At 36.1% G+C, this 27605-nt stretch overlaps 7 protein-coding genes across 9 annotated transcripts; 4 read left to right on the forward strand and 3 right to left on the reverse strand.

Annotated features, from left to right (window-relative positions):
- Positions 1-864: 864 nt before the first annotated feature.
- LOC123907568 (protein adenylyltransferase SelO) lies at positions 865-7363 on the forward strand. The gene is made up of 8 exons (XM_045957887.1): positions 865-1525; positions 1609-1718; positions 1830-1886; positions 1958-2257; positions 2782-3029; positions 5390-5696; positions 5780-6053; positions 6836-7363. The coding sequence occupies exons 1-8, from the start codon at positions 1178-1180 to the stop codon at positions 7088-7090; spliced, it is 1899 nt and encodes a 632-aa protein (XP_045813843.1). The 5' UTR covers positions 865-1177; the 3' UTR covers positions 7091-7363.
- Positions 7364-7473: 110 nt separating this feature from the next.
- LOC123907578 (extensin-like) lies at positions 7474-9976 on the forward strand. Its single transcript, XM_045957897.1, has 3 exons — positions 7474-8154; positions 8516-9532; positions 9675-9976. Exons 1-3 carry the CDS (start codon positions 8073-8075, stop codon positions 9704-9706), a joined length of 1131 nt encoding a protein of 376 aa, XP_045813853.1. The 5' UTR covers positions 7474-8072; the 3' UTR covers positions 9707-9976.
- Positions 9977-11169: 1193 nt separating this feature from the next.
- LOC123902523 (inositol transporter 1-like) lies at positions 11170-12984 on the reverse strand. Its single transcript, XM_045952281.1, has one exon. The coding sequence runs from the start codon at positions 12872-12874 to the stop codon at positions 11375-11377; it is 1500 nt and encodes a 499-aa protein (XP_045808237.1). The 5' UTR covers positions 12875-12984; the 3' UTR covers positions 11170-11374.
- Positions 12985-13398: 414 nt separating this feature from the next.
- On the forward strand, positions 13399-16244 carry LOC123899651 (inositol transporter 1-like). Its single transcript, XM_045950840.1, has 2 exons — positions 13399-14262; positions 14544-16244. The coding sequence occupies exons 1-2, from the start codon at positions 14088-14090 to the stop codon at positions 15950-15952; spliced, it is 1584 nt and encodes a 527-aa protein (XP_045806796.1). The 5' UTR covers positions 13399-14087; the 3' UTR covers positions 15953-16244.
- Positions 16245-18374: 2130 nt separating this feature from the next.
- LOC123914204 (inositol transporter 1-like) lies at positions 18375-21855 on the forward strand. Of its 3 annotated transcripts, none has more exons than XM_045965259.1 (6): positions 18375-18606; positions 18712-18958; positions 19039-19445; positions 19540-19647; positions 19722-19907; positions 20512-21361. In XM_045965259.1, the coding sequence occupies exons 2-6, from the start codon at positions 18808-18810 to the stop codon at positions 21172-21174; spliced, it is 1515 nt and encodes a 504-aa protein (XP_045821215.1). In that variant the 5' UTR covers positions 18375-18606; positions 18712-18807; the 3' UTR covers positions 21175-21361. The 3 variants fall into 3 exon arrangements, with proteins under 3 accessions (XP_045821215.1, XP_045821205.1, XP_045821226.1); XM_045965270.1 differs by lacking the exon at positions 18375-18606 and adding an exon at positions 21721-21855 and having other exon boundaries at positions 18646-18958; positions 20512-21121; XM_045965249.1 differs by having other exon boundaries at positions 18587-18958.
- On the reverse strand, positions 21477-22607 carry LOC123914211 (DNA damage-repair/toleration protein DRT102-like). The gene has a single exon (XM_045965284.1). It carries the CDS (start codon positions 22508-22510, stop codon positions 21692-21694), a length of 819 nt encoding a protein of 272 aa, XP_045821240.1. The 5' UTR covers positions 22511-22607; the 3' UTR covers positions 21477-21691.
- A 2481-nt stretch (positions 22608-25088) lies between these two features.
- LOC123914230 (F-box/LRR-repeat protein 14-like) lies at positions 25089-27393 on the reverse strand. Its single transcript, XM_045965305.1, has 2 exons — positions 27270-27393; positions 25089-26850 (listed from the first exon to the last, which is right to left on the reverse strand). Exon 2 carries the CDS (start codon positions 26834-26836, stop codon positions 25433-25435), a length of 1404 nt encoding a protein of 467 aa, XP_045821261.1. The 5' UTR covers positions 26837-26850; positions 27270-27393; the 3' UTR covers positions 25089-25432.
- Positions 27394-27605: the final 212 nt, after the last annotated feature.

The raw sequence follows: 27605 nt of genomic DNA on the forward strand, positions 1-27605 counted from the left end.
TATTTCTGAACCACATAGTTCACAATTCAAACAAAAAAGGGAAACAATTATTGGGCTTATTTATTTTATTATTAATCAAATCCATATCTTTTGCTCAAGATATACTCTGTCTCATTAAAAAGAAAAAACAACACCTATAACATAAGCAATCTTGTTAGAGACGATGCAACTTAAAAACTTGACACCTTCCAATTAAATTAGGATACTATATCTCATACGAGATGTTACACTAATACCTATATAATATTACTAGTGTAGCATTTTAAAAAGATACAATGATATGTTGGTTCAAATAAAAAATGGATAATTTATGTCTTTGTGTTTTGGCTTAGCTAGGCTGGTTATTTAGGTGGATGTAAATCACTAGTGCGTATGCTTTCCATTTGGACGAAAAAAATCCACCAGCCAAATTCAAGTTCAAACCAATTCAAATTTAAATTGAAGATATATATATTTTTTTTTATAATAAGTAGTCTTGAATGCAATTTTGACCATAGATTTACCAATTGCTCTATTTTGTCCCCTACTTTCAAATGCTCGGATTTAGCTCTCGAGGTTTACCCCCCTTTTGCATTTTGTGGTCCCTCTTGATAATTTTGATCCATTTTGACCAAAATTTTACTTATGTAAATTTTCTTTTACATGTGTCAAAAAGTATGTGGTCATGTTAATTAGTGCCCCGAACACTAGTTAAAGATACAAAATTCAGAAATATGGTAATTGATTTCAATCACAAAATAATATAATTGTTTTTTATTTGTTCGACAGAAATAGTAAAATTCATTTTATTTACCAAAAATATAATTTTTTTTATCAACAAAAAATATAATTCATTTTAGTGGATGAAAATGTAAAATTAGAGTTAAATTTAGAGGACGTTGTTACGTGTATGCTTATGAGCAACAGATAAGGCAGTGTGACACACAAAAAAAAACCCACTATGAATCTAGTCTAGTATGAAACTAGGATGTCGTGAAGAACATGAAATTAGAGAAATTGTAATGCAAAAATTTTTGAATGATAATTTTAGTTTTTTAAAGAATAATTTGAATTGCAAATTAAGGATAGTGTACCTAAGCTACGTGTTGGTGTTTGTGTTGACCCGACCGAAATGGAAAGAGAGAGAACATGAAATGAAATTTTGATAATATTGATTGAATAGAAAAGAGAAGAAAACATGATGGTATTACTAACTCTGAGTCTCAATACAACAACCTTATTATTCCCTCGTTTCTTTTCTCATTCTCACTCTCTTCTCCTACGACGCTGCGCCACAACAACAAGAAGGAAATTCCATTTATACCCTCGCCGCAGTCGTACTGTTGCATGCTGCAGACTGATGGATTCGCCAGAGGATGGATTGTCGGCACCGCTGTTAGACTCTGTTACTCAAGATTTTAAGAATCAAACCCTTCTCATCAGCCCTAATAATAATAAGAAGAAGAGCCTCGAAGATCTCAATTGGGATAATTCCTTTGTCAGAGAATTACCCTCTGATCCCAGAACCGATCCCTTTCCCCGAGAGGTTCTTATTCAATTCAAATTAGGTCTTTACAATCTCGATTGATTAAAATCTCTGATGATGATGTTTGTTTTGTTCTTCTTTAGGTGTTGCATGCTTGTTATACAAAAGTATCTCCATCAGTTCAAGTAGATGATCCTCAACTCGTTATATGGTCTCAATCTGTTGCCGACCTACTTGACTTGGACAATAAAGAGTCTGTTCATTCATTCCCATTCCTATTCCTATTCCTAATTGTACTCTAGTATTATTATTATTATTATTAGATCCATCATCATGTTACTAAATTCATCTCTTTCAATTTCAGATTTGAAAGGCCAGATTTTCCCCTTTTCTTCTCTGGTGCAACACCTTTGGTTGGAGCGTAAGTGTACTTACTATCATATATCTTTTGCCTGATTAATATGCCCTATCATTCACATTCCTTCTATACAGGTTGCCTTATGCTCAGTGCTACGGTGGACATCAATTTGGTATGTGGGCTGGCCAGTTGGGTGATGGCAGGGCAATTACTCTTGGGGAGATACTCAATTCAAACTCTCAAAGGTGGGAACTGCAGCTTAAAGGTGCCGGGAAGACTCCTTACAGTCGTTTTGCTGATGGCCTTGCTGTGCTCCGTAGCAGCATCAGGGAGTTCCTTTGCAGTGAAGCTATGCATCACCTGGGGATACCAACAACCCGTGCTCTTTGTCTTGTTAACACTGGAAAGTTGGTCACTCGAGACATGTTCTACGAGTATGCTTTCTCAACTTTCACCAATGCTCACTTTTTATAATACGTGTCTCAACTTACACTATTGTTAATTGCCTCTAGCTTGTTATGGTTTATTCCAAATTCCAGCCTCTGCATATTTAGATGATAAACCAAGTTCTTGTCTTGCAAAGTCGTGGTTCATAGAATGAATGACATAATGAATCCTTTTTCCCCTATATACCATATATGTCATGAATAAACTTCTCTATATCTTAGCATTTTCAATATCAATTTTTTAAAATTCAAGTGTCATATTCAATGCATAGTAGACTTAACCCTTAGTTCACCAAACAAAAAAACAAGTAAAAGTTGTATTTTAATTTTGTATTATAAAAATATGGAATTGGAGATCAAAACCTAGGTTTGTGGAAGAGTCTGCACATATAAAAAATTAAGTACTTTTATATGTTGGAATGGGAGATCAAACCCTGAGTTTACAGAAGTGTATTATTCTGCACTGATGAAAAATTAATTACTTTAATATGTTTTTGATATCACACATGCAGTGGCAATCCAAAGGAAGAACAGGGTGCAATCGTCTGCAGAGTTGCTCAATCTTTCCTACGTTTTGGTTCATACCAAATACATGCCTCCAGAGGTAATGAGGACCTGGAAATTGTTCGTGTTTTGGCAGACTATGCTATTAAGCACCACTTTCCTCATATCGAAAACATGAGTAAGAGTGAAAGCTTATCTTTCAGCACTGGCGATGAAGATCATTCTGTCGTGGATCTTACATCAAACAAGTATGCAGGTAAATAATTCTTTTAGGAGGGGTTACTTTTTTACATCTAAATTTATGTTGAAGGACTGAATAGCGACGAAACATTGTTGCTCAGTTTGGAGTTTGAGAACTGAATAACCACTTTTGAGTGGTTATTCACTTATTTGGCCCTTCAGCTTAAATATCAGTTTGGCTAATGCCCTAATTTCCTCATTCATTGTTTTTCGTGTAAATTGGTTACATGAATTCAAATGAGTAGCTGAAACTTGGGGACCAAGTAATCCTGAACTTAATGCCCAAACTAAAAAAGTCAGCTGTTACAAACATAAGTAAGAGCCCAAATACCTTACAAATTAAGAAAAAAATCACAAGACTAAATCCCTTGCGTAGACAATGGTAGTACTAGTATCCAATGTTGTCAATGAAGGATTGGCAGTTTTTGCCAGAGGGACAAAATTCTGCCATATAAACATGGGAATGCAACCTGTGGCGCCGCCATGGCAGGTGGTGTTTCACACATTGCCAATGGTGGCTGACACAAAACCTGCGATGCGACACCATTCCGTCACAACTGCCGTTTAACAACACTAGTAGTAGTACCTGATTTTGTAAGGCAATAAGATGTTACAGTCTATAGAGATGAATAACATAACTGTTCTAGAGATGAATAACATAACTGTTCTAAATTGTAAGGCAATAAGATGTTACAGTCTAGCCCAACACACAAACTAGTGAAACTTTTTCTATCTTGGACTGGTCAAGCTTATATTTTCTGGATTAGACTGTCTTCATCATACTATGATATGATATCAAATTTTGTACAAAACTACTGTGTGGAGGTATGGCTGTGATTTTCTGTAATTAGTGTTGAGGCTATAATACAACTTCCAATTTTGGTTGAAAAGGAACGATGATAATTTGCACCATCTATTTTCAGTGTTTTTGGTTTACTTGAATGTAAATAAAAAAGAAAAGAAACTTCATTTTTCTTTCTAGTGAAAAAGCACTTGTTAGTTTTTGTCATGTTATATCTTCTAGATCATTGCTATTCATGTGTCATAAAGAAGGTTATTTGGCTCCTTTAAAACTCAGACAACATATTTATTTTTATTTCCAACAAGATGATTCTGGTATCTATGTTATGAACCACGTCATTCAGTTGCTTTTTCTGCCTCAGACTTGGAAGGCCACTCAGCAGTGGTCTTGACCATGCTAAAAGCTACACGATTGGCCAGTTGCAGCATGGGGTATATAAGGGATCTGACACCCTAAACAGGGAGACTAAGAAATCAGGGTGTTTAGACTATGGAGTGAAAATCTTTACCTTTATGTATGAGGACTGTTAAGAGTGCCACATTGGATGAGAGATGGCCAGAAAATGGGCTTATAAGTGAGTGCAACCCTCAATAGTGTTGGGCGTGAGGGGGTGTGATAACTGATAAGAGTCCCACATTGGATGAGAGATGGCCTTAACGTGGGTTTATAAATGAATGCAACCCTCACCTTAGTTTTGTAAGATTGAGTTAGACTCACCCCAAAAATTCTAATAAGGAGTTTGGGAGGCATTGTTCCCCTTGCAGCATGATGATGCAGATTTTTTATTATTACCAACAAGATGATTCTGTTAACTATGTTATGAACCTGAACATTCAGTTAATTTTCCTGCCTCGGACTAGGAAGGCCACTCAGCAGTGGCCTTGGCCATGCTAAAAAGCTCTACAATTGGCCAGTCGCAGCATGGGGTATATAAAGGATCCGACACCCAAAACAAAGAGACTGAGAAATCAGTGTGTTTAGACTATGGAGTGAGGAGATAACACCCAGAATCATCTTTGTCATGGTCATGGAAAGAAATTTCTTTATACACCAATTCCATCGTATTCTGACGGTTGTCCAAGTGTATCGCTTCATTATGTTGAGTAAATTTAATTAGCCAGGTCTGTTATTCTTGGTGTTGGATGTGGGTAGCCTGGATGGGGTCCAAGTAATAGGGTTGGTCTGGTGGCAGGACTTTGGGCCTTGCCTAGTAGACCTGTATGGCCCAGTTAATTTTTTATATAAATTGCTTTCAAGCACTTTTTGAAAGTAGGGAATAAGAGGCTGTATGAAGTTAAAATCTTGTGTATGATTTTGTAAAGTGGCTGTAAATTGTCAACATTTCCACTATCACTCCAAATTTAACAAACTGTCTTATGTAGTTACACACAGTTACCAGAGTACACTTAACCTCTGTATTATAACTTTACAATTGAACCATTTTTTTTACTAGTGACATGATTCTGTCATCTTCATTTTTATGGGCTTATTCAGTTGCTTTTCTGAATTTTATTTAAAGTATAACTACAATGCTGACTAAATCTTTTGTTCTTTTTAATGGTATTCTATATCAGCATGGGCAGTGGAGATTGCTGAGCGCACTGCTTCCACGATTGCTAGATGGCAGGGGGTTGGTTTCACTCATGGTGTGATGAATACGGATAACATGAGCATTTTGGGTCTTACTATTGATTATGGTCCATTTGGGTTTTTAGATGCTTTTGATCCTAAATTTACCCCAAATACCACAGACCTTCCAGGTAGAAGGTACTGCTTTGCAAACCAGCCTGACATTGGTCTATGGAATCTTGCACAGTTTACCTCAACACTGGCATCTGCTCATTTAATAAATGAGAAAGAGGCTGACTATGCTTTGGAAAGGTAACATTAACATTTCTAATAGCCCCCCCCCCCCCCCCCCCCCCAATTGGAGAAAATTTCACCTTATGGTTGGTCTGTTTCAGATATGGAACCAGATTTATGGATGATTATCAAGATATAATGACCAAAAAGCTTGGCCTCCCTAAGTATAATAAACAGCTGATTGGCAAACTTCTTACTAATATGGCTGTTGACAAAGTTGATTATACAAACTTCTTTCGTACACTCTCAAATATTAAAGCGGACACAAGCATTCCAGATGATGAATTGTTAGTGCCACTAAAGTCAGTGCTGTTAGATATTGGTAAAGAGCGTAAAGAAGCATGGACAAGTTGGTTGAAAACCTATATACACGAGGTATAATTGTTTTATGTGTTTTTCTTTGGTTATCTAATGCACTTGTAGAAAATAATGCTTGAACCAAAAAGACAAATAATATGTCTAAGCTTATTATGCCATATTTATAGTGAATTATTTCATTTATTTTGTATCTATGGGGTTTGATTGCACAATTTTTCTCAGCAAATCTGTTGCCTTGAAACTTATGTCAATTTTTTGGTTTGGCTTATATATATTTATAAAGAACCTGCGGAACTGTGATGTTGTTAGGTGTTCATATCCATTTGCTAGTCATCCCCATTTATTCTTCGGCACAAAAGTTATAATATGTACCGCTCGCATCATATGATTTGACTTTTGACAAGGTTCTACCTTAATTCCTCTCCCTTTTAGAATTTTCAAGAGGCACAATCTCTTGGATCAATGCTTGTAAAGTTTTTTGGTTTATTTATCTTTATTTAACCAGAAGTTTCTAAAACGCATACTATCATTGCAACATTTCTGTTCAGATTACAGATACAGATGAGCAAGTACTCGTTTTTAAATTAGCTGAAGGCTTTGAATATTATTGGGCTTTCCAAGTAGTGTCATGGATTTGGGCACCTTCTGAAATTTTGGTCGTCATGTCCATGTGATATGATCAGTGTCATTTACTTTTTTCCTTGTCACAAATTGTTGATTTGATAAGATATCGACCTTCTTGTTGCATAAGTTGCAGTGATAATTTATGTGTGATTAATCAATTGACCAAGATGGCTTGTGCTTTTGACACCTCCCTTTATTGCTTTGGGTTTATGCAGCTCTCTACCAGTGAAATTTCTGATGATCAGAGGAAGACCTTGATGGATATGGTAAATCCTAAATACATTCTCAGGAACTATCTCTGCCAGACTGCAATTGATGCTGCAGAAATCGGTGATTTTGGAGAAGTTCGTAGACTACTCAAATTAGTGGAACATCCTTTTGATGAGCAACCAGGAATGGAAAAGTATGCTCGCTTACCCCCAGCATGGGCATATCGACCAGGTGTATGCATGCTTTCTTGTTCCTCGTGAGTTGCCTGCTTAGGTAGGCATGTTCCAAATAGCAGCAGAAATAGGAGAGAAGGATTTTAAAAAGTTGAAAACACAAAAACTAGGAATTAAACAAAACAAAAAATAGTGTGTATTTGTATTGTACTAGTATTTTTATTTATTTTTATTTTTTGTCAAAAATATTGTACTAGTATAGATGAGTTGGAAAATGATACTGGAAGAAACATCTCCAGTTAGACACAAAATTGGATGCACTTTATATAAAGTTATGTTACAATTATTCATTTTATTTAATTCTTTGTTCTCTTAATTTTTTTATCAACCATGAGAGAACTTCTATGCATAAATTCTAATTGAGGTTTATAATACTGAGTCGTTTTTCTGTTTTCATATCTAATTGACAGTTGGTTTGTATCTAATGTGACAAATCCCTCTTTCTCACGCCACAAGAAGGGAAGTTCTAGTCTTTCATCGAGGGAAAAAGAGAGTTAGCGAGCTTTGAGTAGAAAGCAAGCAAATAAAAAGGAGCTTAAAAAACCAGACTTTCAACTTTTCCAAAGGGCCAAGTAAGCATATATACCACCATGAAATGAGCTCATGGAAACACAAAATTATAGTAATTGTTTAGACGGTGCACTAATAATACCTATAAAATACACATTTATGAGAGACTTTTTCTGCACTTTTACCTTTCCTTCATGAATACAATACATCTCCAACCAAATATAGCAGTGCATCATCAAAGTTGTCACCCAAAGAATCAATCTTTATCCCAAACAGAACCCCTTGTCTACTCTTCCCCAAAGTATCAATCTTTATCCCAAACAGAACCACTTGTCTACTCTTCTTCGTTTACTCTTGGCAATTCTATAGGTTGCCAAATAGCTTGTATATGTATATAAAACCTCCCATCGTTCTATCTTTAGGTCTTTCAGTGCACTGGAACTGGAGTGCAATATAATAGTGAAGTATCTGGTGGCATTGCAGTAACAGCAAGTGGATCATGGCAACAAGCAGAGGAAGAATGAATGTTGGAATACTAATTTTCTGCCTGTCTTTAGCTACTATTTCTTTCACTCATTGTGGTAAGCAAAGCCATCTTTATCCAAGGGTAAATTTGTTCATCCACGTGTCTTTTTTTCTTACCAATTTTCTAAATTGAAAATAGAGGGAAATCGTACAAAACATGTCATCCTAAATTCGAAGTTACTACTAAAATAACTAACCAGGAAAAGGAATCCATTATCTTGCATAGATGGGTCGTATATGGAAGTTGTTTGCATGTCATATTTAGATGCATCTTTATAACTTGTTTGTGATAAATAATAACCAAGAGTATAGTTACAATTGCATTGCATTATTATGTTTGTTATTGAAGTCAAACAAATCTTATATGACAGTAACTTCATTCACAGTTGAAAAGTCTCTTTACTTCCCACTTTGCAGATGCAGATAAATCAATAAGACTATTGAAAGCCCCTAAACACAGAAAGAATGTAATCAACACGAATCCAAAGAAGTTGAAAATAATGAAACATTTTGATTTTTACCCATCTATATATTCATCAAATGCACAACCCTACAGTATTAGCTCTCCATTGTCTTTGCCTCCTTATGAATCAATAGCTCCAGAAAACAGCCCTCCATATTGTGTATATCCACCACCAAGTAGCAGTACTCCTTCTATCAATGTTCCACCAACACCCACAGGCTCTCAACCTACCCTACCATCACCAGATCTTCCAGCCCAAAGCCCACCTCCAACCCCAACAACCATAACACCTCCTTACTATTACTCTTCACCTGATCTTCCAGCCCAAAGCCCACCTCCAACCCCAACAACCATAACACCAAGCCCACCAGAAAATTTTCCAACACCTACACCAACACCCGAAACTGTTCCAAGTCCACCCAGTAATATACCAGGCTCACCAGAGCCTATATTTAATCCACCCATCATTTATCCAGGCCCACCCGAGTCATCGACGAGCCCTCCTTATTTTGAGCCTGCCCCACCATACTATGAACCCACACCACCATTCATACCTTCCCCTACTGGCGGCAGTGGATCCATCCCCAGCCCACCAAGTACTTTTCCATCTCCTAGTGGAGGCACTGTCCCAAGCCCTAGTGGAGGCACTGTCCCAAGCCCAACTGTGTTTCAGCCACCCGTGGTCTATCCACCACCAAGTGTCCTGCCGCCTCCCAACACTGCCCCACAAGCAACCTTGTGGTGTGTGGCTAAGGCTTCAGTTCCGGACCCAATCATTGAAGAAGCTATGAATTATGCTTGTTGGTCAGGAGCGGATTGCACTTCGATTCAGCCCAATGGGCCTTGCTTTCAGCCCGACAGTGTATATGCACATGCTTCATATGCCTTCAATAGTTACTGGCAGAGGACTAAAGGTTCTGGTGGCACTTGTGAGTTTGGAGGGACAGCCATATTGGTTTCGGTTGATCCTAGTGAGTCTCATGATCATAAAAATTATAGATTTGATTATACATTTTAATTAAGTAAACTTTTTTGGTTAGTTTTATGCCAAAGAAACTCATAATTGATCCAAGTTTTGGTTTATCACTAATGCTACTTTTTGCTTTTCAACAGGCTACGATGGATGTCACTTCATCTACAACTGATCATGGGAATTTGTTTTATTTTTCCTTCTGCCTTTGGAACCAAGCAATGTTTGAAGAGTGGAGACAATCTTTCTTCCATAACTCCCCGTTTTTCTAGTGAAAATATGTTATCTCACAGACACAACACAAGCAGATTTTGTATTTTGTAGGTAGTGTAGAATAATATCATTAACTATTTTTCTAGTTTATTGTCGTTATCTAAGTAAATTAACTACTTTGTAGTACCCAAAATGGAAAAAATGACAATCACCAATATTAATTTCCTCTTTTTCTCTAATTGATACATCTATTGCTTTACAAAATTTATACATTGTTACCAAAAAAAAATTTATACATTGTATTTCATATTTTAAATTAATTTATATATACACTCTGTGTAAATAAATTTTACATTTTCAATTGATCATAACTACTTCTAAAACCTCACACGTGATCGGTTGTGATGTATTCATAGTGTAAAACTTTACAATGACATGACATTGCATGAAAGTGCGTTTCAAAGGTCCCGTATGGTCAATTTTAAATTAAAAACAAAAAAAAACAAAAATTATATATGAAGTGTGCCTCTTCATTTAGCATGTACACCAAGGTCCAAGGCTTCTTATATTTGTCACAAACTTTAAGTGAAGTTATTTCATTAACTTTCAGATAAAGGTTTCCAATCCTTGCTTTGCCAGATTAGTAGGAAAATGATTCGAGTATTAAAAGGTCTTTAAGTTTTGCGTTTGTATCAAATATATCATTTAAGCTTTTTTTCTTCTTCAAATAAGGCCCTTTAAGATTTTAAAATGTATCAACTGAATCCTTCAAATTATCATCAAATTGGGAAAATCAATAAATCTGAAGAACTATAATCATCTTCGTCCGTCAAATAGGTCCTTTATCTGAAAGTTAATGAAATAACTTCACTTAAAGTTTTTGACAAATATATACGTGGTGCATCAAGAAGCCTTGGATCTTGGTGTACATGCTAAATGAAGAGGCACACTTCATATATAATTTTTGAAATTTTTTTAATTTTAAAATTGACCATACGGAACCTTTGAAATGCACTTTCATGCAATGTCATGTCATAGTAAAGTTTTACACCATGAATACATCAAAATCGATCACTTGTGAGCCTTAGATCTTTGTTCTGTTAAACAAGTGTGATATTTGAGTAGATAAACACATGTAATTAATGACTCGTGGGTGAGCCTTAGATCTCATATTCTGAGCTCGGTTTGTAACAATGAATATAATTGATCATGCAGCTTGCAGCTGTAGTAGCACTGTATGTGTAGAATGAAGCTGATAGAGACGACTTCTTAGGCTGGGTTTTGAAGCATTTCACCACAGTTTATTCTCTTTGTTAACAAGTGTATATGACTTGCAATAATCATTTTAGAGATTTCAAAACAAACTTTAAGGGAGATTTGGAAGTTATTTGACATAAGCCTCAAACAAAAGTTGAAGTATTCATAACATACATATATAAATGTATTTATTCATTTGTATCAAAATTCAATCCAGGTAATATCCAAGCTTAAAAGAAAAATATGAAAGACTTGGAGCATGGATCACTCTCTAGTGAGCTTAGTGAATGATCCATTCCACACATAAATACATTTATGTTGCATATATATGTAGAAGGAAGGATAGAAGACTTAAACATATTCATGTAAAAATTCATTCACTTGCTTTCTCCGCATGGCTTTCTTTGTTGTAGTTCTTCCCATAGGCTCTCTCCTTCCATAATAAATCGACTTCTTCGAAGGTCAATCCTTTGGTCTCTGGCATGTAGAATATGATAAAACCAAGAGCAACAATAGACACACCCAATAGAACCATGAAACTCTGACCAAGCCCAATAGCATCGACAACAGAAAGGAAGCTGGTAGACATAATGACACTGCAAACCCAGTTAACAGTCGCAGACATACCACCACACATACCTCTATACTCTTCAGGATAAATCTCAGAGTTAACAGTCCAAGGTACAGGTCCCATTCCAGGTGCAAAGAAAGCAATATACAAAGCCAAACCAAAAACAGCAAGCCCACCATATAGTTTTTTTGTATTTCCCTGTCCTATAATATAGCACGATACTGACAAAACTATCAATGCTCCAATAACACCAGCTAAACTACCAAGAGCAAGCTTTTTCCTACCCAATCGGTCAATAAGGTAAATTCCAAGAATAGATCCTGCAGCATTCATACCAGATACAATAAGGGAAAGGAAAAGAGCTGCTTGGTTTGATTTAAATCCAGCCATCTGAATAATGGTAGGACTGTAATACATAACAATGCTAATACCAGCAAATTGCTGGAAAGCCTGAAGTCCACCACCACAGATAAACGCCATTCTGATTTCCTTCTGCCTGAAAACATCACTGTATTGAACTTTAGCCATACTCTTACGTTCTTTCTCCAAATTATCTTCCAAAAGTTGAATCTCATCTTCCAATCGAGGAGAATCGTATATCTTGGAAAGAACACGAGTTGCTTCTTCTTTCCTACTCTTCATGTATAGCCATCTTGGTGATTCAGGGAGAATAGTCATGAGAATAAGTTGAACAACAGCAGGTGTGCCAGCAATACCAAGCATCCATCGCCATGTACCAGGAACTCTTGTCAAACCATAATTCACAACAAATGAAAGAAATTGTCCTCCAGTAATCATAAGATTATTTGCACTCACCAATCCACCTCTGATTTCCGTGGGAGACGCTTCCGCAATATAAACGGGAGCAGTTACAGATGCCATACCCACACCAAAACCAACAAGCAACCGACCCGCTATTATAACATATGGATTTGGTGCAGCAGCCATTATAAGAGAACCGGCGATGAAGTTAATGTCTGCGGTAATAGTGGCTATTTTACGTCCCAAAGCATCGTTTATAACACCTCCAATGGCAGCGCCGAAGATTGCACCTAACAACGCCATTCCAACTATTAACTCTTGAATGAAGCTGCTTTTCTTGACCATATCAAAATCCTCTTTTATGTATAGAAGCGCACCGGAGATGACACCGGTGTCATAGCCGAAGAGGAGACCACCAATGCCGGCGGCAAATGTGGTTCCAAGAATGTATGGATTTTGGAACATGGAGATTTTGCGTTCAGGGTGCATCTCAAGGTAGCCGGAGCTTCCGGCCATATTCACTGGCATTCCGGCAACCATTGTGACTCCTCAGTGGCAGCGGAACCTTGTTTGAAATTGAAATTGAAGAAAGACAAAATGAAGTAAATGCAATGGAAATTAGGAATAGGCAGTGATGATGGAATGAGAATGAGAATGAGAGAGAATGGTGTTAGAGATGATATATATATATATATATATATATATATAGAGTGTGGACAATGCTAAATATGGATGGATGGAGTTGAGACAGTTGTGTCTAGAGAGTTCGAATGAATTGTTCCAAGTAATTCTCAACCATTTGAGGTTTCAAATTTAATAAACAAAAAAAGGAAAGACGGCGTTCTTAGTTGTTAATTTGCTTGCAAGTAACTAACTAACTAACTAACTGCTGCATTCATATTCCTATTTTTAGCTTAACTTCCTCATATTATCTCTCCTGTTCTAGTTACTTTAAACATACAGCTCAAGTATCGCTAATACAACTTTATCTTAACCACTCATTAATTAGTAAATAACCTCCCTCAATTTTATTTTATTTATTTACTACTTTTTTAATACGTACTGCATGTGGGTGGGTATGCTACAAAAAGTTATTATTATACATCTAAACTCTTTTATTTACAAATAAATTTTAGAATTTTATCCCACAATTTAAAGATCAAGTCAAGAACCAATAAATTTGTTGTAATGTTATATTATATGTAGACTTGTTCCATAAAGTAGAGTTTTGGGTGGCTGATTGTGAGGATCTAAAATGTTGGTTCGTTCATTGAGTCCATAGGGAGGGAGGAGGGTATAGTACGTACTGATTCATTCATTCATTCACTCACTGCATCTGTTTTTTGTCTTTACAATTTTTAATGTTAATAGAAAACAACATTATTAACATCAAATACTAATTATTTATGCATGGTAGAGATATATATATTTTTGAGGAAATGTATTTGACAATCAGAATTAGGAGCGTTTCTAGCTAGCTAATGGTATAATATAATCATCATCTTCCAAATTAATCAATCCTCTCCTCCTAAGGAAAATAATACAATCTTAAAAAAATTCCCAGCCATCATCACCTCACGTACGACAATAAGATCGTGGTTTACATTCAGAATAGGCGAATCTTCTCCGCCTACCATTTTGAGGGGGGGCTAGCTAGCAATTAGCATTTCTTGGCGCTGCTGCTGCTGCTGCGACTATATATATATATAGTGGCAATTAATTGTGAGAGTCATTTTAATTTGGATTTAGGAGGATGGCGGATAATAATCTTATTACTACTAGTACTACTACCATACAATCTGCGCCAGGAAGCTCAGGGTATTTGGAATTGTATCCTGAACGCAAAATGTCCTTTTTTAAAAATCCCTATATTCTTGGTCTCGCTGCTGTCGCTGGCATTGGTGGTTTGCTTTTTGGTTACGACACAGGTACTTTCTTATTATTATTATTATTTCAATTTCAATTAGTAGTGATCCACACAAACATCAATATTAGCAGTAGAGAAGCATCATATATATATATATATATATATATATATATATATATATATATATATTGCATATACATACATATGTTTGATCCATGCATCCACTAACTAAGATCTTGTCATGGCATATGTTAATGTGGTCGTAATATATTAAGAGCGACAAGAGTGTGAATTATTTCAAGCCTTGCTTCATGTAAAAATTTGGCACATACATGGATGCAGGTGTGATATCAGGAGCTCTTCTATATATAAAAGACGATTTTGAATCGGTTAGAGAAAGTAGTATGCTGCAGGAAACAATAGTGAGCATGGCAATAGCTGGTGCAATAGTTGGAGCAGCAACAGGTGGTTGGATCAACGATGCTTACGGACGGAAAAAGGCAACTCTAATTGCAGATGTTATCTTCATTATTGGAGCATTTGGTATGGCTGCTGCACCTGATCCTTACATTCTCATAATTGGACGCCTTCTTGTTGGTTTAGGCGTCGGTATTGCTTCTGTCACAGCTCCCGTCTACATTGCGGAAGCATCGCCTTCCGAAATCAGAGGTTCATTAGTCAGTACTAATTCTCTCATGATCACCGGCGGACAACTCTTATCTTACATAGTTAACCTCGCCTTTACTCATGTCCCCGGTACTTGGCGTTGGATGTTGGGTGTTTCGGCCGTCCCTGCACTTATTCAATTCATTCTCATGCTTTTACTTCCTGAATCCCCTAGATGGCTCTTCATGAAGAATAGGAAAAATGAAGCTGTTGATGTTATTTCCAACATATATGACTTGGCTCGTCTTGAAGACGAAATTGATTTTCTAACGGCTGAGGCAGAACAAGACAGACACAAAAATAAGAATGTTAAATTCGGGGATGTTTTTAAATCTAAGGAAATCAGATTAGCGTTCATGGTTGGAGCAGGACTTATGGTATTCCAACAGTTTACTGGCATTAACACAGTGATGTACTACAGTCCAACCATTGTTCAAATGGCTGGTTTTCGATCTAATGAGTTGGCTCTACAAATCTCACTCTATGTTGCTGCAATGAATACTGTTGGAACAGTTCTTGGTATTTACCTCATTGATCATGCAGGGAGGAAGATATTAGCTCTTTGCAGCTTAGGAGGAGTGTTTGCGTCTTTGATTCTCTTGTCTGTGGCATTCTCAAATCATTCATCAGCAGCAGCAGTATCAAATATTACCGGATGGCTTGCGGTTTTGGGTTTGATACTATATATTGCATTTTTCTCCCCCGGGATGGGACCGGTGCCGTGGGCAATGAACTCAGAGATATATCCTAAAGAATATAGAGGAATTTGTGGGGGTATGTCAGCTACTGTGTGTTGGGTTTCCAATCTCATTGTGTCTCAGACATTTCTTTCTATTGCTGAAGCTTTAGGCACTGGTCTCACTTTCTTGATTCTTGCTGTCATTACCGTGCTTGCGTTTCTTTTTGTGCTTATCTTTGTTCCTGAGACTAAAGGATTGACCTTTGATGAGGTTGAACTGATATGGAAAGAGAGAGCTTGGGGAAGCACCAACATTAACAACATCAGAAACAATAACATCAACAACAACACCAACAACAGAAATAACTCTGACTCGCAAAATCTTCTTGGGAGGGACAATGATTAATAATCCTAGCTAGCTAAATTATTTATTTTCCTATAAAAATGAATAACACAGTACATGTGTAAACTTGATAGGAAAATTTGATAGTTTTGAGCATTGGGAATGCTGAGGAAGAAAATGCTTGATTCGGCCTTTTGTTTCTTTGAGTTATTATATCTGTAAAATTAGTATTTTCAAGCAATACAAAATAGAGTAAATTCCAACAATAAGATTGAAAACTGAGTCAATATATACATTATTTAGTGTCAATCTTACACATTACATTTATTTCAATCAAAATTCTCCATTTTAGCATTCCAAATTTGCTACTTGTTCACAACCTACCTTGGTAGCAAGTTTAGTTTTTAATTGAAACATGAAAGGAACATTGAGAGAAATGTGTGGATGATATACATGTAAAAGTACTCTCATGTTAAAATTGTTAAGACTCATCAAGCATAATAATATCATATAGTTATTGTTTGTTAGTTCTAATTGTTAATCCTGAAACCAAGAAAAAATCAACAGAAATCCTAAAACCAGTCCCTGTCATCGCATTTTAACAAGTAACACCACACATTTTTAGCTAAGGGACAGTGGCGCAATACATGGATTGTATCCTCAACAATGTCCACACAATGATTACACCATGGATCACCAATATGCATTTTGCTCTTCCGGTAATTTGTTATTAAGCGATCATGGCGAGCTAACCAAATAAAACTCCAAACACGCTCCGGAACAGTTAGCTGCCATATGCTTAACCACTCTTCCTCCCAGTTTTCATCATTGAATTTTCATAATAAATTGTAAGCTGAAGCTATTGTAAAGCTGCCATTGTTGGTTCCGCACCAAGCTATTGTCAACATCGGCATCTATCTCCCTGAGACGGCAGCATAGCATGCAGTTTAGCAATAACATTTTGTGGCAACCAACCATGGGAGAAGTAAATCAACTCTCCAATCACCATTTGTGTCAACTAAGTCCTTCACCATTAAATTATGAAAATTACCTGGAACTATTATGGCCATTTCTTCAATATATTTTCCCGGGAACAACCATCTATCTTTCCACGCATTCACCGAATTTCCATTTCTAACAGACCAAAACTCATGAGCGTCAAAATCTTCTCTCCATAACTTAACCAAACTCTTCAATAGTCTGGAGTCGTGAGTTTTAGCTTCAACATGCTCAAAATTGGAATTTCCTCTACCATACTCTCCTTTGATCACATCAATCCACAAGGCCTCTTTTCCACTCTTACTGGCCCATCCTAGCTTCATGAGACAAGCTGTGTTCATATGCACTAACCTTCTTAAACCCAAACCTCCATACGCCTTTGGTTTACTTACACTCTCCCAGCTAACCGCGTGATATTTTCTACCACTGTCATCATCACCCCATATATAAAGGCTCGTTGAATTTTCTGGATCATGATGGGATAAATAGGAATTGCTTCGATAACCGACTTCGAAAGCGTGACTCTCCCAGCAAAGGACAATTGCTTGGCCTTCCAAGCTGACAATTTCATCTTTACTTGATTAATCAAATAATTATAGTCCGACCATTTTGGCGCTCTCCCCTCAAGAGGAACACCAAGATACTATCCCAAAGACGATGCTTCATTAAAACCAGACATCATAACCAAGTTTTGCCTAACTTGTGAGCATACATTTTCTGAAAACACGAGGCTTGTCTTTTCCTGCGACACCTGTTGACCTGACATTTGGCAAAACTGGCCAATAATATTTAAAACTACATTCATTTGAGCAACAGTAGCTTCAGCAAAAAGAATTAAGTCATCAGCAAAGGAGAAAGTGCATTCATTTGAGCTTACATTTTTTGAAATATTTTAAGTACACCAAGGACAAAGTTTTGTGTTAAAAAAGAGTAATATTTGATTTCTTTAGTATATCCTAAGAGCTTTTGTTGATTTTCTCATATTTTATGAGGAGTAATTAAAAGGAAATCTGAATTTTATATTTTGGGTTACTATTATATTGGTGTGAAGTTTTCATAACCGTTAGCGATGACTAATCTTCGTCAGGGAATCTGTGGGGCACACAAGGCTTCTAGAGATGAGGCTTTTTGGCGAAGCCAAGTCAATTTCGGGACACCAAACCCACCCCATGTTTCAAGAGGAAGGTCTATCTTTTAGCTCCTCCCTTAAAAGTCGAATGTAACAAGACCGTAGAATATTCGAGGACCACAAAAAGGGGAAGTCAACTGTTGCCTCTAATCTAAAAGGGTCCGTGAGTTCTCCCCTTCCAATCGAAGAATTTTATATTTTGGTGAACACTCTATTACTCAACTTATATTGTTGAGCTTGAGCACTCGTATAATTTAAACAAAATTCAATGCTATATCATATTTTTATATTAGTTTATATTTAATTTTTTTAGAAACTGACCAACATATATAATAACGGACAACAAACTGCGCCGTTATCTTTATCGGCTGGTAAAATCAATCCTCGTAAACGCTATATCTTTGCAAAACCAATCTATTAAAAATTCATATTTTAAAGATGTAGTACTCGAGTATATAAATTGGATAATGAATAATTGGATAAGAAATAGTTTGATTGATAAGAGGAGTGGAGGTTGAGCTGAGTCAGCTGAAGGTGGCATATAACGATAGGCACGCACGTTGGCAATTAAGTAAAGGTAACTAATAAGGTAGGTAGGGTCGTGTACATTTGTTTTTTTTTTTTTTTTTTGATACAGTGAGTGTATATTCATTCATTTTTATTCCTCATTTCTATTAATTCTATGTCCCGCCAGAGATTGCCATTTTTGTTTGGGAGTTTTCAATACTACTAGTAGGAAGGAGAGAATGTGACAATACAATTTGGGTTGGTTGGTTGGTTGGTTGTTACGATGACGATACCAGCAGTAGCAGCAATTGTTGGAAGCTCTGGTTACTTGGACATTCATCCTGAAAGAAAAGTGTCTGTGTTTAAGAACCCTTACATTTTGGGACTCACTTCTGTGGCTAGTATTGGTGGATTGCTTTTCGGCTACGACACTGGTAAGTACCTGCTATGCTATGCTATGTTTCTTATACATTATAGTAATTTGTTTGATTCCTACATACATACATGCATACAGGTGTTATATCTGGAGCTCTTCTGTATATTAAAGATGATTTTCCTGCCGTCAAAAACAGTCATTTTATCCAGGAAACTATTGTCAGCATGGCAGTTGCTGGTGCTATTGTTGGAGCAGCTGTTGGTGGTTGGATTAATGATCATTATGGAAGAAAGAAAGCAACCATCATTGCAGATGCTATCTTTATTCTTGGAGCAATTGTCATGTCTGCTGCACCAAATCCTTATACTCTCATACTCGGCCGTGTTTTTGTTGGTCTAGGTGTGGGTATAGCTTCTGTTACTGCTCCTGTCTATATTGCAGAATTGTCACCCTCTGAAATAAGGGGATCATTAGTAGCCACAAATGTCCTTATGATAACTGGTGGACAGTTTATTTCTTATCTAGTCAATCTTGCTTTTACACAGGTTCATTCTTTTTCATTACATACCTATTACCTATAACATTCATTCATTCTATCCCATATACTATATAACAAGTTATTTATTCTTAACCAACCAGGTCCCCGGGACATGGCGATGGATGTTGGGAGTTTCGTGTGTTCCGGCAGTAGTTCAGTTTTTTCTCATGCTCTTGCTGCCTGAATCCCCAAGATGGCTCTATATAAATGTAAAAGAATTTCTATATGTTTGTTTACCTTCAAAAACTAATTCTTTATTATAATTATTTTCCTTCATGTGCAGAATAGAGAAAGTGAAGCCATTATTGTGCTCGGTAAGATATATGACTTTGATCGATTAGAGGATGAAATTGCTTTACTTACAGCTCAGTCGGAGCAAGACCGCCAAAAAAGGGATGATGTCAGTTACGGGCATGTTTTTAAATCAAAAGAGATCAGACTTGCATTCCTTGCTGGAGCTGGATTGCAGGTAAAACATAATTTAGAGATGCCCTTATTGCAAAATAGTATAACTTTTCTCATATTGAAAGGACCAAATGTCCCTTCTAGTTAGGCTTAGACATAATAAGCCTTTCTCTAAATATGTGCTTCAATGAACGATATTGAGAAATAAGTAGAGTACTTACCTAGAGTTATGATTATGTACTAGTGAGTAGCTTGCAGCACGCCTCTTTCTCTTTAACTTCTGAACGATAGTTTTTGCAAGTTTGCTGATAACTATGTTTCTTAATACTAGTATACACATGTTCTATGTTATGCCCTTAAAGGTTCTTGGTTACTAAAACTTTTTAAAAAAAGAACAAAAGAAAGACTAATTGTTCAGCTGACTAATGACTATCCAGTGTGATGATTATGATAAAGCAACATCTTCAGCCACATTGCATAAAATTGTTTCCGTGACGTGGGAGGACCATAATCAAGTAATCATATTGGTTTTCAGTCTCACATTATTTTCTTGTTGCTTGTTGTTGAACGTAATATACATGCGATCAATCATATCATACTTATATTCTAGAAACACTTTGGTGTTTGGTTCTGAACTATTTATAATCCCATACTTATTGGTTGTACAGGCCTTTCAGCAATTTACAGGTATAAACACAGTGATGTACTACAGTCCAACAATCGTCCAAATGGCTGGATTTCACTCTAATGAGTTGGCTCTTCAACTCTCTCTCATAGTTGCCGGATTGAATGCTGCCGGAACAGTTCTGGGCATTTACCTTATTGACCATGCAGGGCGAAAAACATTGGCCCTATATAGTTTAGGAGGAGTAATAGTTTCTCTGATAATCTTATCCGTATCATTTTTTAACCAATCATCTGCCACTACTACAAATCAAAATGATTTGTATGGGTGGCTTGCGGTTGCTGGTTTGGCCCTATATATTGCATTTTTCTCGCCAGGGATGGGACCTGTGCCGTGGACAGTAAACTCGGAAGTATATCCACAAGAATACCGAGGAATGTGTGGAGGCATGTCAGCTACTGTGAATTGGATTTCAAATTTGATTGTTGCACAGTCCTTTCTTTCTATTGCAGAAGCTGCAGGGACTGGTCCTACGTTCTTGCTTCTCGCTGTCATAGCTGTTGTTGCATTTTTGTTTGTGGTTTTCTTTGTTCCAGAAACCAAAGGATTGACATTTGATGAAGTGGAACTGTTGTGGAGGGAGAGAGCTTGGGGTAAGAATCCTCACACTAAAACCCTTCTTGAACGTGGAAATCAATCCTACTAAGAATCCATCCTTTTGTAGTCCTCCTAGGAACTGTATCCATTTTATACATTGTGCTTATTCTACGAATGAATTTTGATTCATGGGAGGTGGGTATGATCAGGTAATAAATGTGTCGTTGTTGCTATGCTATGTAATTCTTCTTTCAAAAGTTAAATAAATGAATACATATAATATAAGTTCCTATAAATATTTACTTCTTTTTTTTTTTTTTTTTTTTGGTATTCAATATTTACTTCTTTAGGTTTATTGAACAATGGCCTTAGACACTTATTAGCATTTTCTTAAAAAGGAAATATGAGATGTTTTCTGGTGAATGAATACTTTACTGTCTCAAATTATCAGTAGTCCATACTAATTCTATTTCTATGAATGGTTCTCTTACCAGCCTCACATATAGGGGCTACATTTGAAAACAAATTTAGTAACCTTAATTAAAATAGGAATATTGAAACAAACAAAGTAAGACAAGTGAGGTTATTATTTATTATTATTCCACACAAACCTAGAACTAGCATAATCAGTTGGGTAATTCTGTATGAATTGCAGTATTGGCAGCAGCATCATCAATATCCTCATCAAAAAATATATCCCAATGACCATCCCACTTGATGAAGAGCTCAGTGTCCTCATAGTACTTCACTCTATGCACATCACCAGCAGGAGTAAACAAGTAATCCCCAACTGTTAGATCGTACATCTCTTCCTTTGTCACATTCCAAACACTCATCTTCCCTTCAATCACTACGAAATCGTGCCCAAACGTGTGGTGATGTGCCGGCTCTATGCTCCCCGCCTTGAACCTCACCAACGCTGATGTCGGACTCTCCCTAAAAATCTTGATTGACCCTCCCGGAAGCAAATTGATTGGGTTCAGCTCCCTGTTGTTCACGGCCAAAGAGCAAACCGCACATGTGTCAACCGTATCTTCCTTTCCAATCTTGGGCATTTCAATTTGAGACTTGTCAAGAAACTTGTCCATCTCATGTGGCCACGGTCTGTTGTCATTTGCGGGACAGGGAGACTTGAATGGCGTGTTCAACCAGGCGTCTACGATCTCAATCGCTGTTTCCGTTGAAGTGTACCTGCCGGATAAGGCGAGTACATTTGAGTTGTTGATGGAGCGGGCGTTGACGGCGTCAGATGGAGTAAGACAGGTGGTGGCGAATACACCTGGGAATTTGTTGGCGAAGATGGAGACGCCAGCACCGGTGCCACAGGCGACGAGACCACGGACCTCCTCCGGGGAAGAAGAAGACAATGCAGATTGAGAGACTCGACGACCGACTTGAGCTAGCGCTGATGGAATAATAATAAAGGGTAATAGAGTAAAATTCATTGGTGGCGTGTTTTCGTGGCAAAAATACTGCAAGGTAAGTCGTGCTGTTTAGTTTGGTGTAGTGGTTGTGTACTTTTTTGGGTGTTTTTGTAAGTTGCAATTGCAATTCTTGTGAGTTATTTATGGTTTCGTTACATTGACTTTTATTTTTATTATTATTATTACTACTATGATTTTATTTTTTAATGGAAAAATTACATTAATTTTTTTAAAATTATTATATATATATATATATATATAAAATATAAACAATTCTATCAAAGTAGCTAGGAAATAATATAAACAACTAAATTAGTAGTAATTGTTGACTTATCCTGTTTAGTAACTGTTGTGGGTTGAAGATGACACATGTGTGTAATGGTATGCTGCATCACAGCTTGAGCGCAACCGTATGTGTTTGTTTGTGTTTTGCCTCAATGCATGCCTAAAGTCAAGTCAAAATATTTCCATTTATTTATTATAATAACATGCTGTTATACAAGTGGTGTACTATGTCTTTCCTTTGTTGGTGGGTTATCTTTGTTGGTGGGTTATTTGTGAAGTGGGTAACTCAACTAGTTTGAACTAAGTGTTATAAGGTAAAAAATAATAACTATTTGATCTTGATCTTCAAAATATTTTTTTAGATAAAAGTGTATAAGAGACTTATGAGTTATCCTCAATTTTTGTTTCTGATTTGTTTTGAAGCTAGAGTAATATCATGTTATTTGACCTCATATTTTTAGAGAATTTGCTTTTAAAATATGTCTCAACTTTAATGCTATATTCGGTACTATTTGTAGGTTGCTAATCAAAAGGAAAGAGTTACTACAAAAAACCCAAAAAGAAAAAAGGTGAGTATTATAAGCTCTATGCTGAATGTGTATATATATATATATTCTCTGATTTTCTAATGATTGAAACATTTCATAAATCTAAATTGTCAACAACACTTTTTGGTTATTTGAAATGTAACTGTTTTTCCCTTCTGTTTTTAGTTACATGCTTAACATCTCTCGATGATGCTTTTTGTGCCTGCAGACTTTAGCTGAACTAAAAGAAGAAGAGAGTTTGTTATCGAAAGAAAGGAGAAATTTGAAAAATGTACTAGCCATCGTTGTCTAAACCATTCAACTTGGAGATATACATTTTATTATGATTTGTATTATACTAATAAATATTGTTTGAATTTCTCAACAGGAGCTGGCGGCTTTGCGCCTAGCTGTCGAAAAAGAGAGAGACACTAATGAAAGTTTAAAGAGAATGAAGGTGACCTCTCTTGTTCACTATTTGTAGTATTCTGTATTAATTTGGATATAATCTGGTGCATTATAATCTAATATGCCTCGGCCTTTTATAACAGCTTGATTTCGAGTCACGACCGAACTCTAATAACGCTACAACCTCTAATTCATCCCAATTTGTGGAGGCAGTATGTTGTCCTTCTAATTCAATCTCCCCCAAAATTGTCACACATAAGGTTCTTATTGATGATTCACACGTTAATGCTGCAAATGCTCCTCCGAAAGTAGAAGAGATTGGTAATCAAGAACCTAAATTTGTTCTCCCAGACCTAAACTTGCTTGTGGAGGAGGATATAAGCTATTAGCAAATGATAACAGTTTGAATCTTCTCCTCGGCCATTGAATTTGGGTTACAGATGATGCGGTATAATATATCATATAACACGCCGGCCAGTCTAACAATTTAGGTTTTTCTAATGTAAGTGTAGATACTAAACCATTCATTTCCTCACCGACTCAAAATTGAGTGTGGTTGTTTTTATTACATTTATGAATTTAGTCTAAAACTTCCAACATTTCAAGTTTAGTTTGATTTTTTATTTGTTTTTGAAATTGTTCAAAATTCTTTGTGGCAACCCTACTTCTTGATCACCCTTTATTATAGAAATTCATAAGGTAAATTAATAAATGTAATTACGTGTTCTGCAAGTAGTTGAAGAATTTTGGTTCTTGTAGTGAGTGAGGTTGTATTGTATCCATTATGAATGAAGATACAAACTTAACAGCCCTTTGGTGGAACTCTCAAATTAATAGACTGAAACGTATTCTCACGTATTCTCAGTTACTTTGAAATATTAGTCTCTGCAGTTGCGAGTAGATAATATCTTGATTTACCCAGAAGAAATGTAATCGATGCCACATTAGCCACTGATTCCTTTCTTTTCTTTTGTTTTTTTTAAAAAAGAAAAAAAATATATCTTTTTGACCCGAGATAAAAAAATTGCGATTTGTTGGGTTATATACTTCATTTAATTCATTGGACTAAGCAGATGTTAGGCCCATTTTAGTTTTAGTGGTGTAGTTCAATTTTTTTATTGAGGTGTAGAAGTAGATTGATAAAAAAAAAAAAAGAAAGAAAGAAACTACTCCTCAATAGCTAAAATAATATAGATATTCACTCCTCCTAAATTCCTCCCAACCAAAAGCTCACTATAACATTCTCCTTCAATTAAACCAAATTAACAATTTATAAACTTTATAATTTTAAAAGGTTTAACTAAATGTATTATTTTTATTGAGTTTTTAGTAATATTTTTTCAAAAATCAAATGGAGATGTTGATCGTGGACTCTGTCCTTCAATCCAATATCAGGTTTTCATGGTAATGAAAGGTAGGTGGACATTACAAGGAAAATGCCAAAGCATGGCACAGAAAGATAAAGCTTGAAAAAAGCTCCAATTTCATTTGTATTTTGTAATGAAACATTGATTGGATAATATACATCACATATTGCTAGAAATCTATTCTTCTTTTTTGTGACAAGAAATACATTTATTTGATGTAAAACAAGATGTACAAATTAAATACAAGAGAACAATCTTATGTGTGTGTGATATAGTACAACATATATAGATATAGATATAGAGCAACATTGTGGATAGTCGAAGACTTTTCACCATGTCTATAAAACCCAACAGATTCAATACATCCAAGATAAATCTTGCCTGAAAGACACAAACTTTGCAGCTCCTTGGACTCCTCTTTCAGAAACTTGAGGACAATCTTCAACGGCCAAGATATCCAACTTGAACGATCCAACAAGCGGCTTTAATCCATCATCTGAGATTCCCAAACACTTGCATAACCGTAAAATACACAATCGAGGAAAATGACTCACAAGCTGTAGACCCTCATCACTAATCTCTTGGCACCTCACAAGTTCAAGAGATTCAAGATATTCTGCAGTGCAAAGAGCTTCCATTCCAACATCATTGAAGGAATAAACGTGATCAAGGGCAAGCTGCCGAACCGGGCACATTTGTATTAAGCAAAGTATTCCACTCAATGTGAATGAGGAGGACGACGGAAACTCCCCATCAGAAAAAGATATGCTCACTGATTCAAGCTTTGAGCAGTTTTGAGCCAAGGCGTTCAGACTCTCATCGGTTAATCTCAAAGGATTATTCACCAAGGAGGGAAGAGAAAAATCAGATGGAACTCTAAATGAAACCGATCGAAGGTCACTTGATCTTTGAGACAAGGAAATTATGTCAAAGTCCCTTACACCAACACACATGTCCAGGTGAACTTTTTCCAAGTTCTTGCACTTGCCTAACACACAAGCAAGTCCTCTTCCAGGGCTTATGATGCAATTCACCAAAGTTAGTTCTACCATATTTTCACAAGGGACTTGTTGCTTTTGCCAGCTATCTACAGATAGTCGATCATAAACTTTCATATATCGGTAATTCGCATCAACTTCAAACTGCAACCTTTTAAGTTTCTGCCAACCAGGGCCAAGCTTAATCAAGTCACCTTCACCAATAGCTCTACAATTCCTAATGGAAAGATCCTCAAGTGTTCCAAGTTTGCCAAGATATTCAAGCCACTCGACACTACTCACATTGAGACACCTTATAAGGTGAAGCCTAGAGAGATTCTTGCAACCAACAACAAGAGACAGTATTCCACAACCCGTTATTCTCGGATTGAAATTCAAACTCAAAGATGACAACTTGGAAGAAGAAGCCAAGTAACGGAGACCAACATCGGTAATAAAAGTGCAGTAACTTAACGAGAGATCACATAATAAAGGGCAATGATTTGAAAGAATTAAAAGACCCTTATCATCCAATTGTTTCCCTAATTTCGACATCCAGCCAGAATCTGCGATCTCTACTTTAGACAGGTTGAGAAACCTAATACATAAACTCGTTAAAGCTTCATTCGCAGGATCCATTCCACATCCAACCTTAAGATAATGTCTCTGTGCATTATCTAAATAGTAAAGCCTTTTACAAACCAATGAAACATTGTTTCTGTCACTAATTTTCTTTATTCTACTCAATATATCCCATACTATATGATCTGGTATATTATCCATCAAACTATTCTCCTCTGCAAACAAAATTATTATTCAAACAAAATCATCATCTCAGACTCATACATTACATACTTATTGTGACACAAAAAACATGTTTTTTTAATAATCCAACATCATGTGTGTTTGATCCTGTGTCTGTCATCTAATTTCCAAAACCAAAACACAAATAAAAATAAGATCATGTAATGTAATAATTAATTAATCAGTCAGATCTGAATTTTTTTCCGAAAAGGGGTGATTAATAGTTAATTCAAATTTGGGATTAATTATAAAATTAACCAACTGGGTATTTGAATTGTGTGAGAAATTGAGAATCAGGTTTAGTGTGGTGTAAAATTGAAATTGAAAAACAATATATTGTTAATGTTTTGGGTAGAAAAAATGATAATATGATAATTAGTGAAAGAATGAAGTGATGAATTGAATCGATTACCTTAGAAGTTGATATAATGGATCAGAAATTCAGAATTCTGGAAAATGCCACACCACCAAGGAAGGAACGAAACTCATCGAAAGTTGCGAATGAATTATTAGATACGGAGGAGTGTATTTTTATATTATTAATATGAATTTACAAAATTGATAGTTCCATTGAAAGTTTATATCGTATAGATCATTCATTAATTTTTTTAATTTTCTTGAAAATAATTTAATACGTTATTGACACCCATCAAGATTTATGTTATTTAACAACGGTTAATCTTGAACTTTCAATCAAACGGTGAATTTTGTAAAATTCGTATTCTTTGTAATGTTATTCGTGACTGAT

The sequence above is a fragment of the Trifolium pratense genome, linkage group LG1, assembly GCF_020283565.1.
Source record: "Trifolium pratense cultivar HEN17-A07 linkage group LG1, ARS_RC_1.1, whole genome shotgun sequence".
NCBI classification, from domain to species: domain Eukaryota; kingdom Viridiplantae; phylum Streptophyta; class Magnoliopsida; order Fabales; family Fabaceae; genus Trifolium; species Trifolium pratense.